We start from the raw sequence: 25,588 nt of genomic DNA, 5'->3' as shown, positions 1-25,588 counted from the left end.
TTGTGCAAGTTGTTTCTGATCAATGTGATTTTGAAGATGTGGGTGTTTTATTTTTTTAACTTCTTTTTCTGTCTTTCCACGATTGATATTGTCCTGATATAAAACTTTATACTATCTTTTAAATATTAATCTGCAGCTGGCACCTAGAACTATTTTTACTGTGTAGTAGTTGTTGAATTTATCAAAATGATTTATAATTTATGTGAGCGATCTGGATACTTACATATTGACCTACATAATCTGACATTTGATGTAAAAGGAAAGAAAAAGTGTTTAGGCCTTTTGATAACCAAGATCAACTTCAGAGGTAAACAGAATACTTCTCAGTCCTTTTGCTACCACTTCCTACAATTTCAGTCAGATTGCTCACAGTTGAAGCATACCTGAGAGTATGACACATAATGCTCAATAAAATCAGTGGGTGTCTTCTGATTGACTTTAATGAGTGTCAGTTCAGTCTCCAAAGAAAAGTAAGACTTTCCAAAATTGGATACCCAAAGGTGAGTTTTTCAAAAGCATTTGGCACTGATGCAGTTCTGCTTCTGTCATGAGAGATGTTTTTCATAGAAGTATTAATTCATTCATATATTTTAGGACTACTCAAATCCCCCAGAGTTATACTCTTGTTTCAACATCCTGTCCAAAAATCCTTTTGAGCTCCTAACAATAATTTGTGCTTCTTGAAGTCAGATCTGAGTTTTTTGGGGCTGAGCCTCAACTCTCATTTAATGTAATCCATAACTGTTATCCTGGCAAGCGTATATAATGTGCCTCATATATATTCTCTTAGTCTGTCAATATAAATCATATCCTGAGGGCCAGCCTTTTAGAAAGGTACTTAGTAAGTTTCTTCAAACTAAAGAGGGAGTTAAATTCTTTATTTTTTCAGTAATGTAAAAAGAAATCCCTAGTGCCTTAGAAAGATGCTGCAGCTACTAAAGCGACCAAAACGCTGGCTTGCATCCATAGACGCTTCTCAAGCAAATCCCAGGATGTCATTCTCCCCTTGTACTCAGCCTTGGTGAGGCCGCAGCTGGAGTACTGCATCCAGTTTTGGGCTCCACAATTCAAAAAGGATGTGGAGAAGCTTGAGAGAGTCCAAAGAAGAGCCATGCATATGATCAGAGGTCAGGATAATAGGCCTTACGACGACAGGCTGAGAGCCATGGGGCTCTTTAGCCTGGAAAAGCGCAGGCTCGGGGTGATCTGATGGCACCTATAAGTTTATCAGGGGTGACCACCAGTTTCTGGGGGAACGTTTGTTCACCAGAGCACCCCAAGGGATGATGAGGTCAAACGGTCATAAACTACTGCAAGACCATTTCAGGCTGGACATGAGGAAGAATTTCTTTATTGTCTGAGCCCCCAAGGTCTGGAATAGTCTGCCATCAGAGGTGGTTCAAGCACCTACATTGAACACCTTCAAGAGCAAATTGGATGCTTATCTTGCTGGGATCCTATGACCCCAGCTGACTTCCTGCCCTTTGAGCAGGGGGCTGGACTCAATCTTCCGAGGTCCCTTCCAGCCCTAATGTCTATGAAATCTATGAAACGTGTGTGTTTCAAATTTGATGTTGCCTGAGAAATGCGCTATTTTACTTAAAGAAAAATTCTACTTCATAATGACAAAAATCCAGGTTAGTTATGATAAAGATGAAGCGAGTTAGTTTTTATAAGAGGCTTCTGAAAAGTTTGCACTTAAATGCATATATAAGAATGCAGAATTACTCAGACTTCGATTTTCTTAGGAACTGTCTCACAAAATTGACCTAGCAGCTGAGTACAAGCATTCCAAAAGCCGATGCCTGAATTGATTTAGTCTTTTCAGGTTAGTCCAACCTGCATGGATTGAACTTATTTGCAAGTGAATAGACATTCCTTTTGATTCCAGAAATGCAGGCACATGCCTGCAGTGGCTCAGGCTAGAAGCCAGGGGAGGCTAGAGAGAGCCCTCTGCTGCAGGGCAGCTCTGCTAAGTGAGGGGTGTAGCCAGGCCCCAGAAGACTGAGTATGATTGGGGAGGGGTTTAAACCCACCCTGGCCTTCAGAGACTCCAGAAGGAGTGTGCCTGGAGAGGAAATGAGGAAGCAACCCCTGCCAGGCATTCCCCACCCCATCCCTTTACACTCAAGCAGTGGGGAGTGTGGCCAACCCCAGCAGCAGTGTGAAGCAAGCAGAGATAGGGGGTTTAATTCCTTCCTTCATCCCCTGTCCCACTGGCAGGACCTGCGCCGGGGTCTGCTTGGCCGGGGAACAAGAGTCCATGTCAGGTTCCTCCCTCTCCCCTCATGCCCCCCACTGCTCAGGGGCAGGGGTGTGGCCAGAGGCCGGCCAGCATGCCCCCCTAAGGTGAAGGGAGCAAGGAGGGGATTTATTCCCCCCCTCCCTCTCATCTCCCCCCAGGTGACCACAGCCGGGGTCCGCCAGCCCCAGCTGCTGCCTCCACCACTCATCCCCAGCCAGGCAGACCCCAGCTGGGGTTCCCTGGGTTAGAGGGGAGGGAATGGAGAATAAACCCCCTCCCTGCCCACCTTGCCTCAAGGGGCCGTGCTGGCCGGACTCTGGCCATGTCTTCATCCCTGCCACTGGACCAGCAAGACGGAGAGGGACCCTAACAAGGCAGCATTCCCGGGGAGCACAAGCCTCTCCCCAATGGGGGGCTGTGCTGTGGGCTGGAGTGAGGAGGGCAGAGCTGCCGCAGCCTCCACAGAGCAAGCAACAGTGCTAAGCAGACCTTGGGGGACTATGGCCACCTCAAAATGTGGCTTAGCCCTGGTACCCACCCCTCCAAGCCCTGCTGCCACTGCTGCTCACCTGACACTGGCTGCAGCACCTCTGGCCGCCCTGCTCCCACCCTCAGTGCAGCCCCTCCATTGGGGGATGCTGGGGGACTCTGGAGGCTTGAGCTCCCCATCAGGTTCCCTTCCGTAGTTGCTGGTCCAGAGCCAGGAGTGTGGCTAGTTGTTGGCCAGCATGGCTCCCTGAGGCAAAGGGGAGCAAGTTTATTTCCCCCTCTGTCCCCTCTTCCCCTGGGGAACTCCAGTTGGGGTCTGCCTGGCCTGAGGCGAGCAGTGGAGGCAGCAGCCCGAGCTGGCAGACGCTGGCTGTGGTCTCCTGGAAGGAGAGGGGAGGGAAGGAGGAATAAACCCCTCCCTGCCCCCTTTGCTTCAGGGGGCCATGCCAGCCAGACTGTGGCTCAGGTCCTGCCAGTCAGACAGGGGACAGAGGGCAAAATTAAACCTCCTCTCTCCCCTATTCTCTTGAGGCTACTGCCAGGGCTGGCCACAACCTCCACTGCTTGAGCAGCAAGCAAGGCAAAATGCCTGACAGGGGTTGCTGCGCCCCTGCTTGGCAGACCCCAGCTGGGGTCAGTGCTGGTGGGAAGGGGGAGAGTGTGGAGAATAAACCCCTTCCCTGCCCCTTCAGCTTAAGGGGCCAGTGTCTGGCCATGCCCCATCCCTGCTCCAGCTAGGGAGCAGAGGGGTGGGGCCACCCTTGCTTCACCAGAGCCCAAGCCAGCCCAGCCCAGGGCTGAAAAGCATGCTGGGATGCTGGAGGACTTTGATTTAACTTAAACAAGGAAGGGGTTTGGGACAGAGGTGACATAAACTAGTTTGACCCAAATCTGTTAAGTCTGATACTACATTCAGCCAGGTTTATCTCAGACTGGTTTCAGCCATTTTGAAATTGGTTTATGTATACTGAACTTCTGCTCTGTTACAGGTTTAAACCAGTTTCTGATCACTTAAACTGGCTTGTGTGTAACTTCTGTCCCTAACCATAATGTTTCCCTCATTCTTTAAACCTCTTTGCTTCAAACTCCTTCTGTTAGCCTTATACTCTAAATTATACTGTCCAAGTCACATATTTCATAATAAAGAAACAATAGTCTTTCCTTGACTACAGTTGTTTTTTCAGCCTGCTAGAAATATCTTGAAGTACTTTTACAAAATAGAAGGGATTATTGATTTAGTATACTTCAGTTTCAGTCTACTTGTTCTGTGCATTGTTTGGCTTTCTTTTCTTTTTCTTAAGAATTTAGCGTACATAGCAGTAAGGAGAGATGTTTACTATGTATATTTTATACTTTTCACAATCATTTTTCACTAAGTTTTGGAAAATAAGTAAAAAAATAAACTAGAAGTTATTTCTACAAAATATCACCACACAATGTATTTGAATGTCAAGATTTTGCCAGATCAACCATTTGTAGATAAAGGTAAAGAAGCAAGGTACTAACCCATGCAGTAAAATCTAGGGCTACAAATGGAAAATAAATATATAATTTAAAATGTGCCATCTTGCTCATTTTTCCCAACCCCATGTCAGAATATTACATCTAGAATCATTTGTTGCCTTGATATTTTTTATAAACTGAAAACATTCTTTGAAAGTTAGGAAGGGTAAAACTAAGATTAAAGTGAAAACAAGTATATTAATATTAAATCTGCAGAGAATATTTGATGTGCTTGTCTGATAACTACATTATAAACATACAACCACAATGCAAAAGAAAGTTAACTCCAAGGTCTGCTGTTTGGGTCTCTCTCTTTTTATCTCTTTGAAGTTTATTATATCCAGACATTGTGAATTACTAACCCATTTTGAAATATCATGAGCTATGGACCTGTTCAAGCTTTTTTCTCTGACTGGATTCTGCTATGATGAATAACTGAATTCAGACTTCTTACTCTTTACTGCAGGAGTCTGCAACCTCATATCTTTGCGTATCTTTTTTTTCTAAATGGTAGTGGTAAAATTTTGTGTTTATCTACCAGGATCTTTGCTTTCAAGACCATCTGCTCAATTCAAACCATTATGGTTAAAGTGTATAAAATATTCGTACTCAGAATATCAAGGAAAATAGTCATCATATCTCAGTAAAATATAGTCATCAGTGGCAGACATAAAAAAAAACCTTTCAGTTCAATGCCTTGTTTGTTAATTTAAAATATATTAATTGTAATATCTGTGCTTATAATAAATGGTTACATGCCATACTCATTCAAATCACATTTAAAAGCTGTATATGTGATCCTCTCATGATTCCTATGTACCTTGCCCATTTGTTTTAAGTGAGCAATTGCAACTAATCACTTCTGTTGCTTTAGGGGGGGATTGTCAATGAACGTTGAGCACTTTCAAACTCTGCTGTCCTTAAGCAGTGTAAATCAACGGTAAACTCTCTTGCTAACATATGAATAAAGTTCAACCATTCTTAAGCATTTCTTTAACACCCCCTCTCCACTTTAAGGACTGAATATTTAATGATTATAGCATATTTACAACCAATCCACAGAGGAAAGAAAACTTGCCAAAAATTGCAAAACAAATCAGAGGAACCAGTGGTCTGTGTAGGGACATATTTTGTAAAGTAGATATTTCATAACAATTACTCATCAGTCCTAGTAATAATGTTAGGCTTCCTTACTTATTTAAAATTAGTCAAGAGAATGCCAACTGGAATAATCAGACAGGTATTTGTTCTTTACAAGTTAAAAGTGGGAGAAATGTTATTCAGTTAAATAGAGGGAGGAAAAAAAGCATGGATCATTTTAGGTTTCTACATATTCAGTCATGGAAACATTACAGATGTTCTAGGTAGCCAAATTTGCAGATACTTGTATTCGTACTTGAATTCCCTGAAGCATGCTGCACTGCCCTGGGAAACCTGGCTCCTAAACTAGAAGCAGTATAGCCATGGTGCCTATCATTTACAGATGATCTACATCAGTGGGAGTCATCCTTTTTGGCAGACGTGGCACAAGCTTACCTCCACACCCTCCTCAAGTGCCACTCCAGTCCCATCCCCACGCCCAATTTGCTGCTACGTTTCCTGCTCCCTGCCCTATCTCCTGCTCTGTCTTCTGCTCCCTGCTCTATTTGCCACTGTATTTCCTGCTCTGTCACCAATCTGCCATGTGCCACACACAGAGGCTGCCTGTGTGACTTGTGGCATGTGTACTGTGGCTTGGCCACCCCCAGTCTACATCCTCACTAACAGTCTCTCATCAAAACAGTTTTTGGAATCAGCTTATTAGCACTGCTGAGTAACAGTGATAGTCTGTCCCCAGGTAATTAGCCCAATCCTGTGAACGTGGCTATGCCACTTCCAGTTTAGAGGTAGCTTATCCAAAGCAGTGCAACCTTTTTGAGAATGCCACCACTGGGGACTATAAGGTTACTATTTTGATATAGAGAAGGGTCTGCAGGCTAGATCCAGCCCACAAAGAGATTTTGTTAAATTATATCACTGCAGGATCATACAGGCAAAAGAGTTGAATTATAATTTCTGTTATGTGCTCCTCAGCAGCAACTCCTCTTCCACTTTATAACCACTAACATATAGAATGTGGCACTGTAGTCAGTGAGTGCCATGGTAAGCACACTCTTGTATTTGTGTGAACAGTACCTAAAACTTAACAGATAATCTACATTTTCATTTTCCGTCTCTCATTCAAGCCCTTTTGAACCTTCATTCTCGTCCATCCTATATTTGCTGAGCTTTGTGCTGTCTACTGACATGACAGCATGAAAGACTAACATATTTGAATGTTACCAGTCAAGTTCTTTTACTTCAGTGGAGATGCACCAACACAATAATTGATCCCATCATTTATTTTAGGCAATGAAGTCTTCAGGGGAAAGAAATTAAGTAAGCAAGCTGCAAAAAATACCGAAATTATTCTAAGTGGGCACACCTACACAAGATATTTACTGTACAGTTGATTATCTAGTGGCAACGCATAGGGGGTGCACATGCACCCCTTGAGAGCGCTGGTGCGCCCCCTGACAGCAGCATTCCCTGGCAGGGGGGGCAGGCAAGAACACTGGTGCTTCCCCTGAGAGCGCTAGCTGGGAGTATGCCAGGAGAAGTGTCCCCACACAGCTGATCCCACTGACCCAGAAGTGCCAGCAGCACACCCAGAAGTGCTGCTCACTGCTGCCAGTTGCGGGTCATCAGCATTGGCCACAGGCAACCCCTCCCCCCCCTCCGGCCATCAGGATCGGTTGCGGGCAACCCCTGCCCCCCCATGGGCATGATCAGCTGCAGGGGATCCCCCGCCTCCCAACCTGCGGGATCAGCCTTGGGGGAACATAGTCTTTGGATTAAGTGCTTAACTGGTCTTGGATTGGAACTGGAAGAAAACAAACAAATTATATACTAACAATCAATCACCCACAATAACATATTTTAATTTTTTTTTAATTTTGTCCTGACATTGTGTGTGTTTGCCTTGTGTATATAGAGGTAATTGCATAATAGCTCAAAGTGAAGTCTTATTCTTGTATATTGCAGCGGGGGTGTGCAGGGTTGTGGGGGCATGAGTGAGTGTGGGTAGTTGGGTTTGTGGGGGGGCTGTGTGTGTGTGCGAGTGCGCATGCACGCATGATTGTGTATGTGGGGTGTGAGGGAGAGTGTTGGGGTATGTATGCATGTAAGTGAGTAGGTATAGGGTTTGTGGGGTGGGTGGAGGGGGTGGATGGCTGGAGGCATGTGTATGGATGTATGTGTGTGGTGAGGTGTGTGCACATAGCAGTGAGTGGGGCTCTCCCCCCCAGGGGCACGCGGGTGTGTGGGGGGGTTGGGTTTGTGGGAGGATTTGGGGGAGAGTGTGGGTGGGTGCAGTGTTTGTGGAGTGTGTAATTGTGTTTGGGGGAGAGTGTGGTTGTGGGGTTTGTGGGGGAGGGTTTGAGGGTAGGGTGGGGTGTGCATGGGAGCCCCCTCATGCGCACCCCCCTAAGCCAGTCAGCACCCACCCGCAACAGCTCAGAGCCCACACACCCTGTGGCATCTCCCCATCACCACCAACATTGCACAGCCGCAGCTCGCCCCACGCACGCTCTGCACTGTCCAGCCATGGCATGTCCTGCTGCCCCCTAGGCTGGACTGACTTTCTAGCCAGCCCAGGCAGCAGCGGCTCCATCTGGCTGTTGCTGGCCCCAGCACCGTGATACCAGCAGGAATTTGCACATGCAGTCCCAACCTGGCTCACCCTGTGCCTGCTCCAGACTCATCTGTTCCAGACTGTTGCTTGGTGTGGAGAGGAAGGCAGATCCTCCTTCTCACCCCTACCAGACAGTTCTTGCTAAAGCCACCTGGAGCCTGTGCCATGCTGGGCTGCCCTGCTTCTCCACCACCATCACCACCACCTCTGGCTGCACTGCAGCTGCTCTGTACTGTCACCACTGCCACACTGGGCAGCCCAGGGGTGACAGCAACAGAGATGCAGGCCAGCCCAGCATGGCATGGGCTCCAGGAAACTGCAGCCAGAACTGCCTGGTAGTGGCAAGAGGGAGGGGCCGCTTTTCCCCCATGCCGAGCAACAATTTCTGCTCAGCAGCTGCCGCTGCTGCTGCCACTGCCGCTGCTGCTGCCGCTGCTGCTGTTGCTCAGCCTGGATGGGTGAGTCTGGTGCAGGCATGAGGCACGCTCGGTTGTGGCTGCATGCGGGGGTCCCCTCCAGTGCCACAGTGCTAGGGCTAGTGGCAGCAGCAACCTGAAGGAGCCACCGGCTCCTGGGCTGCCTAGAAAGGAGCCACCCCAGCAACCTGTGGAGCCACCCCAGCCCCACTACGCGCCCAGGGGGCAGCAGGGTGCACCATGGCCAGGAGGTGCCTGGGTCAGGCAGGGCCAACAGACTCACAATGAGCCAGACAAAGTCCTTCCATAGACCAGATCCAGCCCACGAGCTGTATTTTGCCCACCCTGCCTTAGACCCTATTCATACTCCTATGATCAGTTTGGTACTACACATGGAGATTTTGGTTTAGGATCTGATACACAGACAATTGCTTGCATCCGTGCTGAACCCCTTGTCTTCAGTAGGACTCTACAGAGCATCACACTTACATGTACATAATCCCACTGAAGTCAATGGAACTCTGCACCACAACCACCCTGCAGGTCAGAGCACAGGATCAAGCTGTTGCATCTGATCAGAATCAAAGTTTCTATTTCTCACAGACTTTCCTAAGTATAGTTACTGAGATGTATGCTATTTCCCAACACTTAACAATTGGCTAAAAGGTAATTATATTGTCAGATGGAATCCAGAGCCATTAATATCCACATGGTGTTAAGGTCGTTGTGGTTGTTCAGAAATTGAATGTGGAATGAATACCTTCGAGGTCTGTGTGAGGGTTTTTTTGTTTTGTTTTTTAATTGTGTCACTGGAAAAAAAATAATGTCCTGTGCAACAGCCAGTCAGATTACTGAATTTCTCCTGCAGAATTTCATTCATATTCATTATAGTTTCAAAACAAAACACATAACCTGAAACTTGGGCAAAATTTTTTAAATGCTGTGCTTGACTAGCTGTGTTGAACACTGGTGCAGCCGCACCAAGATACAGGAAAGGGCATATAACAAAAACCAGAGGGTCAGAAACAGCACTTGGATTCTTTGTAGCTTTCAGAAGGTTGCAAACATTGTTCTCTAAAGCTTGAAAATCCTTCTTCCCTGGCTCTGAATTAGGGTATTTCTAAAGGAATACTACTATTCAGAAGAAAAATTACATGAATCTCAGAAGCCTGTTACCAGTGATAGATTAGCTTGGAAAATATTATTGTGGTGTAATGGTATGGAACAGTTTAAGCTCTTTACTTAAGAATATGAGAGCCGCTCATGTTTCCTTAGCTACTATGTTGTAAAGATGGATGATGTTCATTGTCAGAAAAGCTAAGCTGCAGAGGAATATTTGAATAAGAGTTAATTTTAGTATTTTAGTGGATATTTCATTTTCCTACTTTCTCTGGGAAAGACGGCATCACACCCCATAGGACCCTGTTACCAGATCAGGTTCACCAAAACCATCTATTCCCCAACAGTCATGTAGACAAAAATTGATTCTCAGTTATGTTTGCAAACATGAATGGGCCAGACTCACAATTTCAAATGTAGGCTTCAAATAACTGTTTTCAAATATTGTGCTAGCAACTCAGATTTACACACCACAACTCCTTAATGCCTAAAATGAATTTGCTTGTGATATTTTTAAATTAAATCACAGTGTGTTACAAGATTTCTTTCAAAGAAAGCTCAAAAACTAAATCTGGCAAAATAGAAACAAACATGAAATAGTTTATTGGGTTTTTTGTACATAGAGTGAGTGAAGTGAGTGAAGTATTATTGAGTGAAGTGATTTCCTGTGCCGATTAACTAAAGGATTTGAGTTCCTCTAAACTTTGGCCTTACAATTGACTAAATTATGAGAGGATTTAGTGAGCCGTGGTCTGGCTGCAACTTAACTTAGCCATCATCATGACACACTGGGCACATTTACACATGCTATTAATGCACCTGAATAAATTATAGATCAGTTCATGCCGGAGTCTGCTGCTTTCCATGCACACCATCTTCATGTGTGGGACCACAACAATTTAAGCTGGGGCAGAGCAGCCCTGCCTGGCAGTGGCCTGGGGTGGAGGGGGTCAGCCTGCCAGCCTGGGGCTGCTCCCCCCAGCTCAGCATACTGTGGAAGGGCTGATTGGGACACAAGGGTGCTACAGTGCAGAGCTAGGTGGCAGGCAGCTCCTGCACTGTAGCATCCTCATGCCCCAACCAGCTCCAGTCACAGTCTACACATGCATTGAGTGCATGTAATTACTCCACTGTAGGATGGTATTTGTCCTGGACAATACTATCCTACAGGGAAGTTAATCAGTTTACTGCGCCCTAATATGGGCACATGTGTAAACTGATGTTTTGCTGAGGAGCTAATAAAGCTCATGTGTTCATGCACCCACTGACTGAATCTTTTTTTCCACTAACAGATTTGCAAGCCATTCATAATATCCTGAATGTCTAAGCCCAGTCTCCTTTGCTGCATTTAGGTCTTCCCATTTGGCTAAAAGAAATTGTTCCTTTACCAACTGTGATCCTATTTAAGCATATTATTAATTTATAACACACACTTTTTTCAGTAGTATTTCCAGTTTTCCAATATTATTTTCCAATATTCCAAAATTTTCAAGTATTTCCAGTAGTATTATCAGCTGCTGAATTAATCATGCGTGGATGTTACTTAACACTATTCAAAATCAGATCCTTCTTGCCTACCCCACATTTCTCCTGGCTTCACTTGGATCTCTGACTACATAGTGAAAGGAAGATCGGCCCAAGTGTGTTTCTCAGTGGAGCAATCATAGGATCAAAGTAATGTGTGTTATGCCCACTGTTATGGTTGTCTAGACAAATATCCTGTGAACACATGTATATTCTAAAGCATTGGTTTTCAAACTTCCTAAAGTCGCAGAATCCTTTCATATCAATTCTTCCGCCATAGAACCTGTATCCCTATCTGCAAAGCCCGGGAACACAGCCCAGCAGTGGCAGGACACTGCCTCGTGGCCCGCTGTGCCATTACCCCCAGTCTGTTTGCGAGCTTCCCTGTTTACTTACGGCAGAACTGTGGGGTTCCATGGAATGCAGTTGGAGAGCCACTAAAGCAGGGGAGTCAAAATTATGACCAGCAGACTGGGTCTGGCCCAAGGGAGCCATGTCACAAAGCCTGCAGGGCTGTTAAAGGCACTGGGAATTTGTGAACCAGGCAACTGGAGCCAACTAGGGTTGCTCTGAAACGGCTTAATGTGCTGCGGTCACAGACGCATGTGTAAGCACAGTGCCCAAGAGCGATAAACTCTAGCATGATATGTGCCAGAGTTTATTGCTGTGTGCTAATAGCATATGTAGTTGTGCCCCTGTGTACCAAAGCAGAGATTAAGGCTAATGGAGAAGAAGCAGTATTGCAGGCATTTTTAGATGAGCTTTAAATATATGTAAGCATGAAGGATAGATAAAGTGTCATTCATGGATAATCTATCTCAACTGCTTTTTCCATCTATAGCTTTTTATCTTTAACACTTTAAAAGGTATCTGAAATACCACAAGAAAAGGCCTTCCCTCCAAATGCACCAAGTAAGGAACACTGCTTTTATGAGAAATATGGTACATGTTGATTGTCTTTTTATGTCTCGATTTGCACAGTGCCTTGTCTGTTTTATACAAACCAAATGGTTTTTAGCATAGTAAGAACTGATAACACAAAGTTGCTAGTCATTTGCTTTAGACAGCTTGCTATTAATATACAATGAATTTGATATGTATTTTTTTTCCTTTTTCAGCCCAAGCCTCTTTTCACTTCTCTCTAGGAATTGGCACTTTCACATCATTATAAATTTCATTAGCATTCTTCAAGCACCTCCATGTTGTTCCTGCTTTATTTCCATGCTTGAGGTTTCCCATTTTTAATCCAGTGAGATGCATTTACCCAGTAGGATTCCTTCTTGATTTTTGTTTTTATTATTTCTCTGGATATGTAAATATTCATTTTTTTCCTTCCATTATGTTACACAGTACTTTTGACAATGAAGATGCTCTACAGAAACATGGGCATCAAATATCGTATTTTCATGCATATAGCACACACCTTTCTGCCCCACCCCCAATTAATCAAGGAAGCTACCCTGCTTTGATCCCTGCTCCATAGTGCAGCAGCCATGGTATTCTTCAAGCAGCTGAGAGAGCCAGTAGCCCATTAATGGGCCACTGATTTAATGGACCATTGTTCTGTCACTTCACAGGTGTTAAAGATCATCTCTCCTTTGTAATATTCTTGATGGCCCACTAATACTTTCTTAAGGGAATTTTGCAGTCTGCTAGAGCTTCTGGTCTCCTTTTCTGTTTCATAGCCATTTAGCTCTTTTCAGGATCTGAAGATACCCAAGGAAAACAGTCTGCAGCAGCAGCTAGGGTTTTCGTTAAGCAGGAAAGGGAGGGTGAGTCAACTGAAGTTTAGACTCTGTCCCTGGTCTCTGCAGCCATAACTCGGGGGGGGGCAGGAATTCTCCATAATGCCATTCAAAAATAAGGTGTGCATTATATTTGGGGGTCTGTTATATGTGAGAAAATACAGCATTTTGTTCCACACTACTGGTATCTCAATTAACTTGTTTTTTGCTTGTGCCAAGTATATCTAATGTTTAAAGTTGTTACTGTATGTCTCTGCTTCAGAAAATAACTGAAGTCTCTTACAAGTATAAACAGTGTTTCTTTTTTTACTTACCTGAAGACCTACTAGCTCATTGGATATTATCTGTTTCAAATGCAGAATGAAAAAATATGCAGGTTTTTAAGGAGAGAGGAATGAATGGGGTGTTCATCTAACTGCAGTTAGTGTCTACCTTTCCCCCTTCTTCAAGAAGCAGTTCTGTTTTGCTACATAAAATTAGCGTTCCTTCCTGGGACTGGTGCCTAATGTGTAATGGGGCAAGGAACCCACAAAGAACTTGTGCACGGATGCATCGTCTCAGGGGGCTGTAGCATGTGACACGCAGTGATTTCTTTTTAGCAACTTCTAAAAAGCAGACCAACATCGTTGGTACAAAAACATTTATGATGCTGAAAACTGACAATTTAGGAGCAGAGTAAGCTAATCCAATTTGAATGTTTGAATAAATAACACAAGAAATTCTGCAATAGTGGGGTCAGTCACTTTCCTGGTTCATTCAATGAAACCTTCATCATTTAATCAGCCTGAAGCTGTTGAGAAGGTTGCTGTATGTCTCACTACCATCTTGTGGAAATTAGGTGGCTATGCCACAAACTTTGTGTGTCATCTGTTACAGAATTCATAAGGCCTTGATTGCGTGCCTTGTAAAATTCTGACTACACTTAGTGGGGAGATCAGTCAGTAATAGGGAACCATTGTTATGTCCAGACTATAAATTGGGTACAAATAAAATAAAAGGAATAAATATTATTAGTTGTTGTTTAGGTCATATTTCTGTAGGAGCAAAATAGCTTACCAGAGGCTTGTCAAGCTATTAAAAAGCATGAAGTCAAAATTACAAACCAAGATCACTCAAATTTCTTTCTTAGGCTTTTAAAATCAGAGGTTTGTAAAACTCATCCCTAGAATTCATTCACCATTCATTCCTTCTCTTGTGTCTTTCTCAGACTATCTGTTGCCAGGTGGTGGTATTATCCTGTTTGTAATGATCATAGTACCACTTAATAATTGAACCCCACTACAAAAAGGGCCAAATAGGGAAGTAATTAACATATCATTAAAGAATTGCTGAGAGGTCTGAACTCAACTAATTCCGTCGTTTTACGAATTATGGAATTTATTCAGTGTAACCTGTTAAACTAAGCAGTCATGGGCTTGCAACAGGTGGGCTTGCAACTTTCAAAAACCAGTGGGAAGAAGCAAGTTAAAAAAACCCACTTTGTTGGAATATAAGAATCTCAGCCTAATTAATTTTAATATCTGATCTTTTATTTTTTAACTGATTTCCTTGAAACAAAAATGAGTACTCTGTTGGATTTTATAGAAGGCTTTTTTCTGCTTTCAGAAATCCAATACTCAGTACTTCTTTTAAGTATTTTCTCCAGTGGAGGAGAAGAGAAATGCTTATACATTCTGTCATGATATAGACAGTAACACTACCTTGGCATGGAACATATTTGTATCTTTTATGTTTTGAAAAGGCGTGACTGCCCTAGATTTTTCATTCAAATGAATGCAAATTATGCAGCTGAAAATCAGCATCCAAATCACAGTTGACTGCTTAGCATATTTCAGATGGGATCCTGGGATGTGTGAGAGCACCTTCCTTCCCATTCTCATCAGTGGGAGTCAAGCTCTGAGAGTGGAGTCAGCTGATTATGTCTACTCATGATGGTAAATGGATATTTTGTTTTCTTGCACATGCAAAGTTCTTTTTCAGTTACAGAAAATTGAGAAGAAAATAAACCTGTTTGGTGCAAAATTCCAGGAGCTGGTTGAAAAAGTACTGTCAAAACTTTCCATAGGAAAGCAAGTTTTCCCATGGGAAATTGTTGCCTCTTTTTTCTTTCTTTTTTGATCAAATAGAACTTTTGGCAGAAATTATCTTTTCCCTTAAAACAAAAAAATCTAAAAGATGCAGTTGTTCAGGCAGAAACTTGAAGCTGTTTTTGTGTTTTCCTGCACCGCCCTCCCCCATACCCACAAAGCACCAAATGGATTTCTAGAGAAAAGTCAAAAATTTCCAGAGGGAAATAAAATAATTAATAACTATTTTTAACACAATGCAGGATACAATTAAGCCAGTATCTTCTGGAGTTGGTTAAAATAATGACATCAAGTCCACAAACGAATTTCATTGTTCTTTTCCAATTTTAAATGAATGAACACCACAAAGGGGTTTTCTGAGTCAGCATCTGCCGTTGTTGAACCTTCAGCAAGCCTGGAAACCCTTTATTTTGCACATAATCTTTATGCATGTGAGTCAGTGAGAGTACAGAAGTGAATACAATGTTTCAGAATTGGATCCAGCAGACCAAAGCTAAGAAAGTGAGAGGTGATGTGAATCTGAAGTTACCATGACATCAGAGAAGCCAAAAAAGGACCATGTTCAGTTTTTACTTGGGCAGGTCCCCATGTAGGTCAGACCAAGCAGTCTTGACTCCTAGATAGTGGTAGATGCACAGTGGTCCTAATTTTGAATCATACCCATCAAGTTGTCAGTGAACAAGAGGGAGGGAGACATCAGAAAGTGCATTCTAGACCTGTGTTTCATGACCATAAACAGCACATAGACATTATACAAGTAAGAGACTATACATGTAATTTAAATAGGATAAAGACCCAGGTGCATCATCCTATTGCATCTCTTTCAAAGTTTGTTTTATTACAGCATCGTTCTAGTAGTTGAGCTCTTATACAAATGATCTCCCATTGTATTTTGCTTCTTAGGCACATAATAGTTTCTGTGCCTGATCAGTTAATTGTTCCATGAAGTCCAGTATCTTGCCTGTGGCACCAGTCAGAACCTAGTGCTTCAGACGTAGATACAAATAAATTAAACCATTAAAGCCACTTAATACTGAAGTCCGCACTGAGAGTTTTCCTGACTAAGTATTCAAGATTTGACCCTTCACATTGTGCAATATTGTGTGTGAAATGTATTCTTCCAACTGTTCTCTGTGTGAGTCTGCACTGTATGTAGATGGTTTCATGCTTTAGATGAGCCATAGCACATTGTATAGTGGACACGGTTCCATGTGATATTCTTTCATGTTAGGTATAGCTTCTGGCAGTATCAAGAAACCTTTCAATAATTGTTTGTGATGTTTTAACAAGAACACATTTTTGAGTACCAAGATGTTGCAAGGCATTTTCAGTGGTCAGAAGTAATACCTCCTTACTGTGATATCTTCCATATTTCATAAATGATCCGCTAGTTTCAAAGAAATACTACAAATAAAAAAGGGACTGTGAGGAAAGTGCACTTTCTTGTTGCACAAGTGTTCCCACTCCAGGATCCCCATTATATTAGGATTTCTGCAGACCAGTAGCACAAAGCAAGCATCTTCCCCTGAGAGATCACTACTTAGACCGGTGATTCTCAACCAGGATACCATGGTACCCTGAAGTGCCTTAAGATCCATTCAGTATTTGCACAGCTGGGTGTGCAAACTTGATTCACAAGATAAACCCAGAGATTCCAGATAGCAACCTGTAGCATGAAGAACCCTCTGACCTGCTGTGTGCTCTTTCTGAGTTCTTTGCAACAGAAGAATTACTCTGTTATTTTTCTGTAGTCATAAAAAGAAGTGAAAGCTAAGAGCTAGCATTTTCTGAGGGGTGGCTCAAATGCAAAAAGGTTGAGAACCACTGAGTTAGACAATACACAACAGGAAATGAATAAATACATGAGAGAGTGAAGACAAAATATCAAGTGGCACATTTCTCTAAAACAGACATAAGCAGTTAGTTGCCATGTAAGTTAGCATTAATTTGTAGGCAGAGATATTATTTAATGAGGGATTTAAAGGAATAAGGTGACAAGTGTGCAAACACAAAACTGAAACCTTATTAAACTACTTCAAATGTAGAAAGCTCTGGTACAAATTCTGGTTGTTAAGCTGACAGGAGAATTTATGAACACACCAAGAAGTTATTTCCATATCTATTACAACTATTTGCTTTTGCCTGTTTTTAAGCTTGATGATAGATTATCCATGGTAACATTGTGGCTTAATAAATTAGTAATTCAGCTGCAATATTAGAACAATGAGAGTGAGGGAATTTCTTTTTTGTCTTTGCCAGTAAGTACATGAATATGTAGCTGATGCAAGATTGGATAACCGAATAGGACATATATAATACTGCTAGGCATTGTACAGACAAACACACATCAACAGTCTGCAAAACAAGAACAAGGGCATAAACAGTCCACAGTGTAGACATGGGAGTACAAATCAGAATGAAAATATAAGTTTGAGGGAAATCAGAGTTACATAATGACTCTTTGTTTTGGTGTGTAAACATGACACTTTAATTAGTTCATTTCTCTTAGGATTATGCAGAACAAAAATTTAGAAAGAAACTAAATGAGAGACAACATAGGTTTTATGCATGAGATTTGGAAGGGGACTAGGTAGAAAGCCAGCTTTGAGGAAGACACAGAGATGCCTGAGGGACATGGGGAAAAGGGTTTCTCAGAACTGGTTTCCTTGATGGAGTTTCTTCAGCTGTTTTTCAACTATTTGTGTTTAAATGATGTACTCTTTTGAGCCCTTCACTTCATGACTTCTGTATGACTTGCCCTACAGTAACCTCTGACTTAGAACATGTGCTATTGTCTGTGTTGGAAATGTTCATTTTTTCCTTGTATTCTCTACTTATGAACTCATACAAGGCATCATGGAAAGACTTCTGCATTTTGCAGTTCCAGAAAAGGCTTTTTATTTAATTTTGCCCTACTAATAATAGTAAGTCAAAGGTTTGGGCTCTATACAGATGGCTTAAGTGAATACTGTTTTATAAATACAGGGAAGAAGGAGATGTTTACTTGTGTTGAAAACTTGGCCCCGTAGAAGCCAATAAGAGTTTTTGTCTTTAACTTCAGTGTGTCACAATTTGCATTTGCAATTTAAAGAATATGCAGTTTCCAGTACTGTGACTGAAATGCTATAGAATATTTTTTTAAAAAACGTTACCGAGACTAACGTATCCAAGTCACTAACAGAACTTTACCTAGCAACCACTTGCATAGACAGGCTCACTAGAGTAGTTACTGGTAAAGAAATACAGAGGGCCAACTCCAAGTCCAGCTTTAGATGGGCAAGAAGCATTTATACAGACATTGGATTCTACTCTCTGCCAGGCAGGGGGTCACTCAGAAATGATGACAATAGCAGAGAGGGCCATCCCACCTTTAGCCCAGTAGCGTGGTGGTAAGGGCACTTGGCCAAAGAATGTGAAATCTGGGTTCTCAGCTCTGCATACCCAGAGAGGGGGCATACCCACCTCTCCCACTTTCCAAAAGAGTTCCTTAACAAGCAAGCCAGGAGCCATGTAAGTTTTTTTAAGAACACCCTCAACTCCTGTTGAAGCTGATCCACTGCACAGCTAAGAGGGGAAAATATGTGGGGCCATAAGGAAAGTAAACCAGTATAAAAAATCGTTCAGTGAGGTGGAAGGGAGGGAATCCTGGGTTCTGGCTTGTATTCCCACCCACAGTAATATTTCTGCATTTTTTATTTAATGCCCATTGGACAAAATGGACAGAGAACAGTAGGATAGCTTGTGCCCATTTGCAGTAAGTTCTATGTACTTACCTGAGAAGGGTAACTTTTTGCGAAGTATTTATTGTATATCCCTTAAAAACTGAGTCCCTCAGTTTCAGAATCTGTGATTACTTATTATAATGCAGCTCACACCTGGCTATGACAAATTTGTACTGTTGTATTACTTACATAGAAGTGGGTGCTAGTAGCAAGGACAGTCTCTAGGGGGTGTTACCAGATTTGCCCATCACTTTGGGGTGTGCTCATTTATTAGGGATACGTTTTTAGGGTCTTTGTAATTCTATCAATGTGCTGCTTGTGTTACTCGTGTTTCTATACGGAGCTGTCTCTCTCCCTTCTGCAACCCCTCACCCCCAATGGAGTTTCTTGCAGGACTCAGTTTCACTGGGGCTGGGTTCCTCCAGCCACCAAATCAGTCATATGCACACAAACACACACACATTAACGTGACATGCCTGACCTGGCTGGGTATATCAGCATGGACAGGCTGACACCCTCATATGCCAAGAATCAGTTCATCAGGGCAACAATAAACTGCAGTCAGGCACAAGCACACAGGTAAACAGAATACCTCTGAATCCGGCTGGGTGTCCAGCTGACACCCTCATGGGCCAGCATTCAGTTCATTAAGGCACATCTGAGCCAAACTGGATCAATCAGCCTGTACAAGGTGATGTGTTTCAAACTCAGCACATCCCAATATTTAGCTGCTTGATGAGCAGACCCCACAGTATTTTTGGGCTTCACAGGGATCTTTAGCTTAGGTAAAAGAAGCATTGCTGCAGAGCAAGTGGGGAAGAAGAAGTAGAGAAGGAAAAATATACCCAGTTACTACCAGTTTGATTATAAAAGTTATTTATTGCTAAGTATATGAAATATATATAATGGTACTAGTAGTAATAGACATGCAAAGGAAAAACAAACACAAACAATTACAATACTACCCTGGTTTCACTAAGTATTTGGGGAAACTTAGCTCAAGCTTAACTAATACAGTTCAGGTTCAGAAATCTATGCCTAGAGAGAAGAGAGAAAAGAGAGAGCAAGAGCTGGGATCTCACCAGTCCAAGGCACTCAGGTTTCAATGCTGACAGGTAAAGTTCTTAGTACAGTCCTTGAAGGGAGATGATCTGTTTCTTTCAGCTTCTGAGAACAACAGTGGATGGTATCAAAGAGACTTCTACTCTTGAAGCGCACACACACATTTTTGAAAGATTTTTATACCCTCAGTTCAGCTTCTTCAAAGCATTCTTAATAGTGTAAATAATTGTCTTTTCTATTGACAAGGGGTTATCTGGTTTGGAACATCTCAAGAAACTGATTGATAATCATGAAAAACATAAGGTTAAGGAGTAACTAGACACTTAGGAGCCAGTTTGAAATGCCTATGGATAGCAGATATACTGATTGGGATATCTCATTGTTTCTTCAGAAGCAATAGATAGCTTGCAGCATCAGGTTTTGGATTTTTACTTGCTGTGAACAAGCCTCAGCTTAGCATGACTTTTCCAGATCTTACTATAGTCTTTTAACAGACTTAAGGCAATTATTGGAGTGTTCATAACCTTTTGTGGGGAGGACTTCTACCAGTCATCCCGGAAAAAGTATGACAACACTTGTGGTCAGGGCTCCAACGGGCTGGATGCTGAGATGAACTCTTTACCACTGTTCAAATATTGCCCATACCCCCTCTGACTCTGTCTCTTTGACTCAGCATTCCCTAACCCGGCAACCGAGTTTTAGTCAATCAAGTTTAAATAGGCCTCCCATAGTGGGACCAGGGAATGTATGGCCCGAGATGCCTAGTAAACTTTTACTTCTGCTTAGAGGTGTGTGGGGGGGGGGCAGGGAGTCCTTTGTAAATCCAGATTAGAATTGTTCTGATAAATGCTGAGCTGGGTGTGTGTAAATGTGGGTTGATTAGCATTTGGAGCACAGTTTCCCCATCATGCCGTGCTCCCCTGCTTCTCTGATCCCAGAATTCACTGCGGTCTCTGCTTCAAGCATTCTGTTCTCCATCTCCCATGTAAATGAATGGTCATCTGGTTCCATCTTGGATGCAAATGAAACTTAGGGCAGTTGTTTCACTCTTGTCATCCTTATCTGGTGGGTTTTAGGTGTGTCTCCCACTGCATCTTAATCAGTTTTGTTTGGGGGCGGGGGAAATTCTTGGTGAGTCAAACAGGCTGCGTCCTGTGCTAGGATTCCCCAAGAACACGGAGCTGAAAGGTAACAGGGAATCGGAGCGACCACCCCGGGCCCCGTGCTTTGGGGGGGCCCGCGGAGCTGGGCGGAGCAGCAGCGGCTCCACGTCCAGCTGCTTGCTACTGCCCTCCCCCTGCCACTGCTGCTGCCAGTGGTAGTGGCAGCTTCTTTGGGTCCAGGATCAGAGTGGGGGCAGGGCCCCTCGTGGGCTGATTTGCCCCAGGTCCCGCACCCTGCTTGAGTTACCTCTGGCTACTAGTAATGTAAACCAACATTTTCCAACCCAGAGGTTCAAATCCCTAGTTTAGGCACATAAATCAGAACTAGCATGGTGTTCAGAGGTGCTGACCAATGCCAAGCTGTATTTCAATTGTGTGAGTGAGGGAATGGAGCTATGATTGCATCTTTCTTCCTTCCCCACTTGCTTTGGATTGCCCTAGCAGAATCTTGCTTCCATCTTTGTGATTTCCTTGCTTTAAGGCCAACCCAGATGTGAAGGCCCATTGAATGAATGTAGAGGGAGCTTCCTTCTATCTTCTCTTTCTAAACTAGTTTAAAAATTAGTCATTACCAGTACTTTTTATGCAACTTCTAAGAGCTAATGGCTTGTGCTCTGACTTGCTATTATTACTGTATGCTGTATTACTGTATTATTATTGTATGCTGTCAGAAATTGCTTCAAGTCTCCCAATAAAAATTCAGTTCCATGCACTTGCTTTTTTTCCAAATGATTCCTAGACATTTTTTTTTTTGTTCTTATGATATTTGCCTCTTTAAGACTGATTTCCTTTATTTTCTGTTCACAGGGTGGCTTGCAGACATACTGTTTCCTGGTGTTTGCTGGCATCTGCCTTGCTGGAGCTACTTATCTGTTTTTTGTCCTACCTGAAACAAAAAATAAGACTCTTCATGAAATCAGCCAGGCATTTGCCAAAAGGAATAAGGTGACTTTAGAAGTTCAGGAAATGGACCAGTATTCAGCAGAAAGGAAATCAAGTGCAGAACAAGACTCTAACTTCTCTCCTACCAAGGACAATGGTGAAACCAAAAACAGACTTGTCTAACATCTGACTGTTGTCTGTACAGATAGAAAAAAAGCTCCCAGCATGCTCTTTTAGTTTGGAGAATGCTGGATATTTTTAACAGTGAAGCATTTGTGGTGTTAATGCCATTAACCCCCCAATTCCTGAATTCATTTTTAAGGGTTCAAGGAGGGTGGGTATGGTTGAAATTAATGTCAGCTGAAGAGATTCTAGGAGAGAATAGGAAATAAGGGTAGTGACCACTAATGGAAACAGAAGCCAGTTTCCAGGATACCTGTGAAGTGTATATCAGGGGAGAGGGGGAGAGATGGCACAAGAACTGACATTAGCATTGAGAACTTAGACAATCTTTTTTTTTTTAATCTTAGTCCCTACTGATGTTTATAAGAACCTCTCCAGTGCCCTTTTAAATGACACTACAATTTCCAGAATTTCTCATGAACTGTCCTTCCTTCATCATTTGAAAACTGACAGATTTGCTATGGGACTTCTCACAATTTCTGAATTGTTATTGCTGCTTTTTAATTTTTTTAAGAACATCCACAAAACATTACTCTGAAAACAGAAACTCCACCCATGCATGATATGGACTCTGGAGACGAGTACAGAGTAGGAAAAATAATGCTACCTTGGGCCTGCTGGCCCTTTACAGTGAGTAACATTTTAAAAGCAACTACAACATATTTGCAAAAGTGACTTAGAAGCCTATATCTCACTGAAAGGCCTTGAAGCCATTTAAGCACCTAATGCCAAAGTTAGGTGCCTCAGTAGAGGGGATTCCTTTTTGGAAATGACAGTTAACCTCCTAAGTCATTTAGGTGCTTTTGAATACTCCAGCCAATGCCCACTTAATTCCTTGGTTTTTAATAAACCAAGGATTTTTTTAAACTAAAACTATAGGTTTCTGGGTTTTGGTGTTTATGTTTTCTGATTTTTAGAGTTTTTAAGCAGGTTATAACTCCTTTTAATATTTTGTAATTGTTTTCCTTGAATTATCTAGGTACCTAGATACTCTAGTGATAATAAGCACTCTCTTAATAAAGTATATAGTTTTATATTAAAATAATAACCTGGAGCCTTAAGTCATCCTGGGGATGACCCCCTAATAAACTTGTACATTCTTTGAGTGAGTTCCCTTCATGGCCTATGTTCAGTACTGTGGAAGTTGTAAATCTGGGGTGTTTATTTGTGAAAAGCCTGCTCTTAGATGCTTGCTTTTGGAAAGACTCACTCAGGTTAGAACTCATATAGATTCATAGATTATAGAGTCGGAAGGGACCCAATGGATCATCGTGTCTGACCCCCTGCCCCTAGCAAGAAGAGGACCAAGGTCAGACAACCCCAGCCAGGTGATTGTCAAGCCTCTTCCTGAAGACTTCCAAGTTAAGTGACAGCACCACCTCTCTTGGAAGCCCATTCCAGACTCTGGCCACCCTTATTGTAAAACATTTCTTCCTAATGTCTAACCTAAATCTACTCTCCACTAGTTTGCACCCATTATTCCTAGTTACTCCCTGGGGTGCTCTGGAAAACAGTGCATCCCCAATTCCCTGCTGTCCTTCCCTGATAAATTTATAGGCGGGCACAAGTTCACCACTCAGCTGTCTTTTGTATAAGCTGAAGAGATCCAGATCTCTCAACCTCTCCTTGTAGGGTCTTTCACAGAGACCACTAATCATGTGGGTGGCCCTCCTCTGAACCCTTTCCAAATCCTCCACGTCCCTCTTGAAGTGCGGCGACCAAAACTGGACACAGTACTCCAACTGCGGCCTGACTAGTGCTGCATACAGGGGGAGCATCACCTCCCTTGATCTGTTGGTCATGTATTTGCTAATACACGACAAGGTGCAGTTGGCTTTGTTGATGGCCTCGTTTCACTGCCAGCTCATGTTCATCTTGGAGTTAACTATGACTCCAACATCTCTCCCATCCTCTGAGCTGCTGAGAAGGACATCCCCCAACCTGTAGGTGTGCTGGGGATTCCTCCTTCCTAGGTGGAGTACCTTACATTTATCTTTGTTGAATTACATTCCTATTACATTCTGCCCATTGATCTAACCTGTCCAGGTTGGCCTGTGACTGCTCCCTGCCCTCTGGTGTATTAACTTTGCCCCATAATTTGGTATCATCTGTGACAAGGGTTGTGAACCGTTGTAAAACCCCCATTTCATATGACAGAGCTGGGGCTTCTGTTTGGTAGCTTTTTTCTCCTTTGAGCACAGGATCAGATGCTGTATTAACATAAATGATGAAGTTCCCCAACTACATCCTGTTGGTACTGTATACAGGTAGCATCAGTGCACACAGGCAGAAGCACTAGCATAGACTGAACACAATAATCATAGCACTAGGCTACTGAAACTCATCTATTGTTTTAAAGTGTATACATCTAAAGCAGGATACACTGAAGTTACAAGCCAGAGGGCTCGGGGGGAGTTAATACCACATTTCCTGGGTACACAGCCCTGCTGGGCATGCATTTCAGTAGTAGCTGGGCAAGTGACAGCTCCTTTCATCCCAGGGGCTCCCTGAGGAAAACACAGCTCTGTTCAGTTCTGATCTCGCTCAGAGGGAACAAGTGTGTGCACCAGTACACAGCATTGCTTTTCTCAATAAATATTTTGATCGTGTAGTATTTTCTGTATTGTATAATCAGGCTAATACTGGATTCTACAAGCAAAGTTAGTAACCACATTTTATTCATGAAGTTCAAATTGTTCTCTCTGAGCCATATTAAAAAGGCAAGCAAAAATCTTCTGGTCTCCATAAAGAGCCTGACATCACACACTGATACACGCCTGAAATAAATGAGGATAATCTCAGTTACACTGTACCACCTACAAGGAAAGGCAAAATGTTTCAGGGGTTACATTGAAAAGTTACCTTTTTAAGTTTCTGATATCTTTCTTCTGGTGTGTCAAAGCCATTAGTTAATGCACTAGCAGATAGCCCATCACTAATGCCTAAAAATTTAGGGAATAGTTTTATTTTACTGAACCCCCTTAAAGAGAGTAAGTGAGAAAAGCACTGAAAGCTGGGTTAAGTGAGTTGCCTCTACTTAAGGTGCAGAACATCGTATTGCAGCAGAAAGTTCCTGTTCTGTAAAAGCACCTTTCCACCAGGGATGAACACGCATCTTGAAAACACAGATGCTAGTTAACTGCTGTCATTCAAAGCTCAGTGAACTCCTAACAGACAGTGAAGTGTTCAGAGCGCATCTGAGAAGGCCATGCTCTGCCCTACATCTGCAACGTACACAAGGCCAACATAGCAACGTGCGAGACTGGCATCATGACGCCAACGAGCCCTCGCGTTGCTGAAACCAGGGGGCAAGGGGATGAGTGGGAAGAGGGCTGCGCTGCCAAGTGACTGCTGGCCATGTTTGGGCATTTTCTGACCCATCTACGTCTCCTGCTCTGAGGCAGCCGGTGCTTTCTCTCTCTCCCCCAAGACCCCTGCACCCAGGGAAGGCCACGCAGCAGGGGCAGGTGCCCGCAGCCCCAGGCCGTGCCACTGCTACCTGAGAACTCCCCGTCAACGGCCAGGAAGTCCGCTTCCTCCATGGTGTCCTACACTTTATTCAGCATGTCCTTAAAGTCTGCAGGAAGACAAGGACCGCGCACCTGAGCCCCACACCCACCCCGGGAGAAGCCAGCCGGCCAGCACGGAGTGGCCGGCGCCCTCCTGCTTCGGGGCAGAGGCGGCGGCTGCAGCACCGGGGACACAGGCTGGGGCCCGAGCAAAGGGGGGGGGGGGG

General features: G+C 43.2%; 1 protein-coding gene across 3 annotated transcripts in view; it reads left to right on the top strand.

Moving 5' to 3' along the window:
* SLC2A9 (solute carrier family 2 member 9) overlaps positions 1-21,878 on the top strand; it is a 232,864-nt gene extending 210,986 nt beyond the window's left edge. For 2 of the 3 annotated variants that reach the window (XM_019526606.1, XM_019526607.1), the window contains one exon: positions 21,595-21,878. In XM_019526606.1, coding sequence (XP_019382151.1) covers positions 21,595-21,852 — 258 coding nt within the window. In that variant the 3' untranslated portion in view covers positions 21,853-21,878. The remainder of the gene's footprint in view (positions 1-21,594) is intronic. The other variant, XM_019526608.1, reaches the window with a different exon arrangement.
* The last annotated feature ends 3,710 nt before the right edge of the window (positions 21,879-25,588 follow it).

The sequence above is a fragment of the Gavialis gangeticus genome, unplaced genomic scaffold (genome assembly GCF_001723915.1).
Source record: "Gavialis gangeticus isolate Ggan-Ray unplaced genomic scaffold, GavGan_comp1, whole genome shotgun sequence".
Classification (NCBI taxonomy): domain Eukaryota; kingdom Metazoa; phylum Chordata; order Crocodylia; family Gavialidae; genus Gavialis; species Gavialis gangeticus.
Note: the sequence above shows the minus strand (reverse complement) of the source record. Positions and strands in the feature narration are given on the sequence as shown.